At 36.2% G+C, this 9427-nt stretch overlaps 1 protein-coding gene across 3 annotated transcripts in view; it reads right to left on the minus strand.

The window, feature by feature from the left end:
- LOC121313038 (chromodomain Y-like protein) overlaps nt 1-9089 on the minus strand; it is a 121490-nt gene extending 112401 nt beyond the window's left edge. The window contains exon 1 of one of the 3 annotated variants that reach the window (XM_041245159.1): nt 8879-9089. Coding sequence is in view for 2 of the 3 variants with exons in the window: in XM_041245158.1 (XP_041101092.1) it covers nt 8879-8902 (24 nt within the window). In the remaining variant the exon portion in view is untranslated. The remainder of the gene's footprint in view (nt 1-8878) is intronic. The other 2 variants (XM_041245157.1, XM_041245158.1) reach the window with 2 other exon arrangements.
- Between the last annotated feature and the right edge of the window lie 338 nt (nt 9090-9427).

Consider the following 9427-nt stretch of genomic DNA (forward strand, 5'->3'; position numbering starts at 1 on the left):
TTTTTTTAAACTTCAAATATTACAAATAGTTCCTAGTTATAAAAAAAAATATTCATGTTAGTTCAACTCAGAGCTAGTCATCCGGACGGCTGTTGTTAAAATAGAGCTGCAGCATTCCAGCTACAATTGGTCTGACTTTGGAATGGCACCACCTTCCTAATGTGTTCTCGCTGGTTGATCCACTTTGTACAGAGGAATGTCGGCTTTTACACACATTGACAAAATCTGAAACTGTTTCACGCTGTTCTTTGGCAGTTGTAAGACACCAAAATTATTCAAACACAGTGGTCCGTTTCCGTGTTTGACGGCCCTGCTGTTTCAGCCTCATCTTGTTTATGTTTCCTTGCATTTAATTTATGTTTAGCGCTTCCCATGTGTTCTACAGTGGTGTGCCTACATGTGTAATCTACAGCCTTGCTTCATGAAGTACAGAACAGCACATTACCATCAATGTGAAATTTGTGCTTGCCAAACTCGTTGACTCGATCTTTAGGGTTGATTTTTACTGTTTTCAGCATCTTTGAACTGCTCTGAATACTAATGTAAACTGAAATTGAATAATGGAAGCAGTTTTATTAGATGGGTATGTTTACATAAATTTAAAGCAAAGTTGCCTGTGTTAATGTATTTTACATGTACTGATTTGACCCTACCCAAATGCAAAACCAAAAAACCTCCAAAAACATAGAAAATCCATGTTTTTACGTGTTATTCCACAGCAAACCGATTCCTAGGATCCCTGGTTAGGACCAACAAAATGAAATCATAACTACTCTTTACAATTCAGCTGAACACCTTCTGAGAAATTTGGTAAACAACAATGACTAAATACTGTGACTGTTGCATCAGAAGAATTGCCCTATAGTAGTGTTATGAATGATTGATGTGTTCTGAAATGAGTAACGTGTAGGGGTCTAATCGTGTACAGCTAGAATACCTCATTTACTTTGTTCACATGCACACAATATTACTATTTTATATTCTGCCTATACTGAGAACAAAATCCAAGTGTAACCTCATGAAGGGTTTTAGACGTGTGGTCTCTTAGCCAACAACTTCGACTAAGGTCGATTAAAAAAAAAAACACATGCAAACCAACATTTATTAAAATGTTTTCCCTGGGTCGCTTTTCCCTTTTATAAACAGCTTCTACCTCTTATTTTTAGGGTACCAATTTCAGAACACAAATTCTAAATGTACAGTGGCTCTCAAAAGTATTCACCGCCCTTGGACTTTTCCACAATTTATTGTGTTACAACATGCAATCAAAATTGATTTAATTAAGAGTTTTTGCCACTGATCAACACAAAAAAAGTCCATCATGTCAATGTGAAAAATGAAATCTACAAAGTGTTCTAAATTAATTACAAATATAAAACAGAAAATAGTTATCTTTATCATAAAATCAATTATGTTTTTTCAGTTCATCCATAAATGCAACATAGTGCCTCTGCATTTTGCATGTTGCACGTGGAAACAATTTAGAGTTTAGTTTAGGTTGAACTGTAGAATATATGCTATTAAAATTGAACAAAAAATGGTCCCATGGCATAGAGGTAAAAGCCAATGCCTTCAGCGCAGAGAGCTACAGTACATCCTCGCAGCTTAAATCAAGGCTGCTAGATGTAGGGCTGGCGGACCACCCAGTGGCAATGCAAGTAGCCACACCCTCATACCAGCAAGCCAATAGCCGCACAGGACAGTTCATACAATAAAAAATGTACAGGCAGCTTTTGCCAAAAAAAAAAAAAAAAAAAACGCAGCATTTTCTGAACAAATAAATAGTTATTATCATGGTTAACTGCGTTGTTTCTTTCTATGGCTAATAATTAGCTTTATATATGAATCCGAAGCAAAATTACACAACATCCTACACTTTGGCCTTGACTTCAGTTTAGTGGCCTAGGTGCCCTCTACAAATTATTGAACTGAAGTCCATTTTGGCCTTGCCCTTTTTTGCCAATTTATAGCTCTGCTACTTGCATGTTTTAAAATTCAAAACATAATGCGTGTATTTTTTTTTTTTTTTTTTTTTTTTTTTTTAGTAACTCAGGCCTTGTAACAAGGATCAAATATGTGCAGCATAAGCTCACACTGCACTAGCCAAAGACGAGCGATAAAGTCAATTTTATTTGGGGGTATAAACATAAAACTCTTGTATCAAAGAAGTCCCTCGGTTGAAACAACACGCTCGTCACTCCCCTGGGGGGTATTCTATACATAACATGAAACACAAATGTCCTTTCCTGGAAACTAGACTCAACCTGAAGCCTTTCATTGTTTAACTCACAAGTAAGGAAGGTTTCCAAGTGTGGATAGTTAAATATTACAGTAATTGATTTGACAAATGATACTTTCTGTATCGCAATATAACTACATAACATATTATTATGACTCTACTGCAAATATGAAATGAGAATGTCAAATGGTCTCATATTATGCGTCACATCTTAAAACAAGAATGCCAGTGACAGTCATCTCCTGCCGCTGCTGTAAATTCAAAATTAGACATCAGTAACATGACAGTTGGATCACTACTGTATGTGTGTAAAAAAATATACGTTAGACATACAGCCAGCCTGACACCAATGTGCTTCTAAATTCTGTATTCTCAGAATGTGCTACCCTTATGGTAAAAAAAATGATATATTTTCAAGTTTCACCACAATTGGCAAAGCGGTTTTCTAGATTTTAAATTGCAAGTGTGATATGCAGAGTCAGATGGGTATACTCTATATTCAGTACCCCGAGATTATGATAGATTACATAACTTCTGCTAAACAAGGCACATAGAAAACTCTGAAGTGTGACAAATGTATGCCTGCCTCCACATGCTTGTTTAAAAGTACAGACTCAGGGCTTTTCAATGATGTATCCAGTGTGTGTATGGGGTACTCCTAGGGAACTACGATTGTCTGAAGTTAAGCCCCTCATCATGTGACAAAGTTCACAGCTTAGGTTTCATTTTGAGTCCATTGCTCTTATCAGACATCTGTTAAGGGCAAATAAATTCTAAAAAAAAAGAACAGTTACATACATAATAAATAAATAAATAAATAAAAGCTAAACTAAGTCAGGGCGACCACGGCACGTACTGCGGTTTGGACACCGAGCATGCGCACATGACGCATGGCTCGTGTCTCGCAAATACCGTATTGATATTGTAAAGTCGAAGCAGGGTAAGAATGCAAAAGAGTCGTAAATCGAAGCGTCGTAAGTCAAGGATTGCCTGTAGCTTGTTATGGACGCTATCATCCAACCTTGTCTGGATTGAAACAATCAGCCCAAATATTGATTAGAGCAAACGTTTCTTCATTCCTGCTGCAATCTGGCTCATGGTGTGTCTCAAGCAACAAAAATATGGCTAAACAGAAATGTTGCATTCAAGGATACACACAATTACTATACCCTTTGTGCTGATATTATACTCTGAGGGCTAAATCAAAAACTATTGAATCATCTGTCCAGGTCTCAAGGAAACTATTTAATTATGCAGCTAATAATTTCCATAAAACAATAATTACCCAAAATATTATGCCCAGGGTTCTCGCCAGCGCTGTTCGCAGTTTAGCGCAACAGGCCGTTACGTTGTTACCTGGAAAAATGCAGCTGTATTCAGAAATAATAATAATCATGTGAAACACTGTTTATTCCTTTATGTGAGAAATTGGTTTGCTTAAAATACTTGTTTCTCAATAGCCTTCAACGGGTTGGTTGTGACAGCATCTTCTTTAGTGTGTGTAATGTATGCAACACGGAAATGAGACTTCACTGAACTTTATTAGCACATTCCCTCCTGTTGACAGATGAAACTAGATTCTAGGTGTGCCCCCGATACACAGCTCTGTAACAACCAACAACGTAACAACACTGCAGATCTTTATTATTATACCATAACAAGCTGGGTTAAATAAATAAATAGTTCAGATGAAGAACAGTAATGTGTATTCCAAACAGTTTTGAGTATTCAATCTTTTTTTTTTTTTTTTTTTTTTTATTTCAAGGTCTGTAGAAAGAAATCCAAAGCGCCACAACTTTACAATAATCCTTTTGTATGACTTCAATTTCCTCACAGACAGATTTTCATATAGTATGTAGGTTTTAAAATATAAACTGTGGGACACAGTACATGTCCAGTTTTACTTGCGATAAGTGGAAAAAAAACATTTATGTTGAATATTCCTTAACTATGGAACAACAGTGACAAACAGGTTTTCCACTTATTCTTGCAAGCACACGTGTGATCAAGTGAAAGGTACATCTATTAATGGTGCAACAACTACCATATATATATATATATATATATATATATATATATATATATATATATATATATAGAGAGAGAGAGAGAGAGAGAGAGAGAGAGAGAGAGAGAGAGAGAGAGAGAGAGAGAGAGAGAGAGATTGATATCAAAAGAACAACAGCAAAACTCTGCAATCACTTGATCACAGTAAAGTGTATTAGAATATTTAAAATGTGAGATGATGCATGTTATTAGTATAGCTTTTTTTTTAGTAATCAATAAGTAGAATATATTATTTTGCCTACAAATAATACAATACAAGTCACATGCAGAAACTACTACAGTCAACCCTCTTTATACCACCAGGTAAGGGCCATGGGCAAAAATGGGCAATGGGCAATAAGCGAGGATGCCGTTATAGTGAGGGTCCAGAAACATATACACACACACAACTATGTTTGCAATAAATTCTAACTGAAAAAAAAAAAAAAAAAAAAAAAAAAAAACAATTACAGTATCTCCAGGCCAATTTAATAAAACATTAATCTTTTTTTAAAGTACAGTACCAGTTCTTAACACAATAGAGGTCTACGGATGACGTTTTATCATCTTTCCCCATCTGCAGGAAATATACGTGGTTACTTTTGAGGAACAGCTTATACTTAAAAACAATACAAATAAAAACTAAACACTAATTTAGTGTTAAATCACCCAAACAACAGTTCCATAAAAACCAAAAACCGTACCTTTTTTTTTTTTTTTTACTGTACTGGTCATTTGAACTTCACTGTCTGTGGCATGACTGTAAGCCTGCTAAATACTATCCCCGACTGAACGACTCCATCTGTTTATTTTACAAAGTAATTAAAGCTCAATAGCATTCTTTTTTAAGCAGTTAAAAAAACGTTGAATATGTACAGGCAAACACTTTTTTAAACAAACATAAAAAAACTACTTACAAAACTGCAGCTTAGTTTAAGTGAGCCTTCATTTGTGCAAAACTTGCACGTAAACAAGCAAATAAAAAAGTTACTTATTTTGGACTGCGTCAAGCAGAATACTTTGTCATGACAAGCCACTTAGTAAAATGACTATCCACCAACATAGGAAATACGCAGCTTGTGTCTTTTTTTTTTAGAACACGTACCAACTAAAATTGGTACAAGTAGTTATTTTTGTGCTCCGATTGGTCCAAACGTGTATGTGTAGCGAATATTTGAAACGTGTACAACACAATGTTTTTTGACCCAGGTGGCCTTCCATAAAATATTATATATGCCGACAACTACTTCCACAAAGCGTAAGCATGTGCATGACTTGTCCTGCCTTGCCTGCAGTAGGTTGCAAGGATCTCCGTTTCTTTCACCCTGTCACCGCCCCCCGCTCCTCCCTCCACCATGCTGTGAAAAATTCCTAGTGAGAACCCTGATGCCTTCTCTTTGAATTCCACAAAAGTGGTTTCCTGTGCGTTTTGAACATGAATGAAGGCCAATTTTGTCATAAACTGTACTACAATATTTAATCCACAAAGGAATAACACAAAAAAAAAGACACTCACTCCCCTTGCCTCTGCCAGAGAGTAACTGGTCAATGAATTTCAGAGGCACAATGTTTTGCCAAGAAACTCAACATTCAATCGCACATCTCAAACAGTAGCAATCACTGAAGTCTCAGGAGCCATTGTGAAATAAGGACTACTACCAACAGCCAGTGGTTAACCCTGCAGAGCTCTGAGACATCCACATAAATTTCCAAGTCCATACCATGACATCCCAATGAACTGCACCCAACATGCATTCCAGTGGCATGCATCAAACAACAGTTTTCCATGCAAATGCAGACAGCTCTTGTCATTTTATGAAATGCAGTCAGTCCTAAATCTGATTGAGCGTCTTCTGTTATCATGTTTTTATTTGTACTCATCATTAGGGTTTGAATTTACCTGTTCAGTAGGATACAGTACATGTAATGACTTTTTAACTGAACTAGCAATGCAAAAGATAGTTTAGCACAGTAAATTAGCCTGCTTGTTTGGTTTATTAAAAAAAAAAAAAAAATCACAGGAATTACCCTTTGATTGATTTAATTCATTACCATGCGGTATATGAATGTCAGTTCTCCATTCTCAACCAAAACCTTAATTTCACATTAGTTCCAAGACAAATAATTACCTTCCTGCAGTGAATGTAAATATACTGTAGGAAACAAAAGAATACTTGTAGCCACCATCCAAAATCAATTCTCTCACAGTTCTGTAGGCTATTGTTTGAAAAAGCAATATTAAAAAGCCATCAAAATGACTATACTCTTGATCTTTTTTGTCAATCCCATGTGGTTTATGATAAACTTCAAAATGGCAGTAAAACCTCCTTAGAAATTAGTTGGAAAGACATGTCTTCATCGGTACTGCTAGTTGTGTACATTAGGTAACCTAAGGTTTCTCCGATTTCCATTCTGACCCTCATGTCAGAAATGATGATTGTGTGACTGAAGATTAGTTAACAGATTTAATTTTATTTTAACAAGTTAATGTACTTCAGGGACTTGTATGACTGGGATGTTTAACAGAATACAGAACACAATAAAACGTCATTTGGCATTAGCAGGAATGAATGGTTGGCAAACACAGGTCAAGTTACAAAATTGTAAATAATCGCACAATACTTCATAAAACATAAACGGCAATGGGGAACAAAATATTTTGTTGTTGTTCTGTGATATCGTTTTTTGACTGCCACTGCCAACTTTACACATCATCATACCGACTATACACCAACACAACTTTAAAATAATCAACTAGCAATCACAGTCGGCAACAGATATAGATACATTAACAAAGAGCTTCCTTGAAAATGTTAAGCAGTATGGCATACTATATATAGGAAGCAGTATAATATATATAAGTATATTATATATATATATCCGTATAATGTAATTGTTCTCGAAGGAAGCAGTATGATAAACTAAAAAATTTCTCATAATATATATATATATTAATATCTCATAAACCTTACACAAGCAAACCCATTGTTTTTGGTAACTGACGTGTACAAAATGTCCTTAACACAAGTCGGCAAGATATCATTTTAACTACGTCACTTTAAAAGACCAATAGCACTGATTATTCTTCAATAGTAACCAGCACGATATATATTATCCTTATCATAAACAGTAGAACATTCTCAACCAACTCAAAATGTAGACGAGTCACTAACTGGATATAGAATAATTTCTATTGATCAAAGATAACAACAACAAAAACATTTAAATAAAGGAAATCGAGAACCATCACAGAAATAAATTAACAGGTTTTGAAGCTCTGACCCACTCCCATAAAACATTAAAAACACTTCTGTTGATCACTTGCCTTGCTTAAATCCCGACATGGTTGAGCTGTCATCTTTAACCTCTCACATTCAAAGACTCTTGGCTGCGGTGGGTTTATTTTTGCCAACTTGAAAAATGTTACTTTTTCCACCAGCGATTTAAATTCAGGGGAAAAAAAAACCTATTTCTGTAAATCGAATAATCCACGTTCTCTATTTACACGTCCTGTAAATCCCAAGGTATGTCATATAGTGTGTGTTCATTCCCATTGTAATGGCGCCACGATTTAAAAAAAAAAAAAACACTAACACCCATGCCTATCCAGTTGACAACGCAATCCAGTTGAATCATTCCAGATAACTCTTCCAAATTGGTGGGGACAGGACGACGTTTGCTTTCTAGTGATCTCATCTCAGTGTGTTTGTAACATCCAAAACTGGTAGTAAAAAGCCACCGTGGTTACAAAAATGTTTTAGAATAAATACAATATGTCAATACACTTTATAATTCTTCAGCATCTTCATGTTCTGGCAATTTCAGAACAATAATTCATCATAATGAAATCTTGAAAGCCAAGTAATCCATGTCTGATAATCCAATCCAGTTTTTTGCTTGTTTTTTGACAAATCCACTTACCTTATTTTACTAGTATATTCAAGACACATTCTCTCCATCGTAAGACACGTTACTAAATACACGCACATGTTGTAATGTGTTCCATACATCCCACTGAAGTACAATATCTAGTTTTGATAACTGCAACTATATATTTCACTATAGGCATGCTTCCATAAACCTATGGAAATGTGCTCCCACTTTACTTTTATGAACGATATACGTGTTTGCGCCGCATAACTTAAAAAGTGCTGAAGCAACAACAAAAAGCAACAACCATTAAAACAGAACATTTTAGAGAAACTGTTTAGCTGTACATTTTTAGGAAACCCATGACTGGATGAGTTACTAACAGGTAGGTCTTCTATTATTTCATCTGCTGTTTCAGCACATTAAATAAAAACCACATTGTCTTTAACACACCTGATTCACTTATTTCGGGAACTCAGTCAGAACAGAAGCAATCGCCTCCCCAAAAGTGTCCAGTTTATAAACAAACCCCACTTACCACACTATAGTAAAGTCAGCCCCTTACTCTGTGTAGTCTACCCCCAGTCAAAGTGTGGCAGGCCAATCGCAACACTTCGCCGTCTCCTTTAAGATATATTTCCGTCCACCGATCTGGGAGGACCGCCGTTTAAAACACTAGGGGCCTCAAAGGGCGAAAGTATCGCTATTAAATGGTTACGGTACCTCATACAGCTCCTCCGAAGCCATGGTCTGTGTTTATTTGCCGATGTTTTGTAAGGTTGTAGACACTTTTTCTTGCAGTTGTTGTATCTGTATGGCCTCTCCTTCCTCTCTCTCTCTCTCTCTCTCTCTCTCTCTCTCTCTCTCAGCGCTCTCTCTCTCTCTCTCTCTCTCTACTCTACTAGTGCTGTGTTTCAGTAAATGCCAGTAGATAGGCAGAGAGACTGCGCGCTGAGCTCAGTTGCGCTTCTCCTCTGTTGCAGGAAGTCTTAATCGAGCTCAGATAAGAGGTAGAGTACGAGATGATCCCGAGTCTTATTGCCGTTGGGTTCCGAAGCTGTGGTCTACAGACTCGACATAAAAGGAAATTAATTGAAAACTGAAAAACGGGTGGAGAGTTTTCCAAGCCATTGGAATTGCATACGGATTAGCATATTATTAAGTGTATTCTAAAACTTCCAATGTTCCAATTCATAGTCAGCTACTACAACCACCATTGGATGACTACTGAAATGGCGAATCTAACGCTAGCCAATGAAAATCATGTTTTTT

The sequence above is a fragment of the Polyodon spathula genome, chromosome 3 (assembly GCF_017654505.1).
Source record: "Polyodon spathula isolate WHYD16114869_AA chromosome 3, ASM1765450v1, whole genome shotgun sequence".
Taxonomy (NCBI): domain Eukaryota; kingdom Metazoa; phylum Chordata; class Actinopteri; order Acipenseriformes; family Polyodontidae; genus Polyodon; species Polyodon spathula.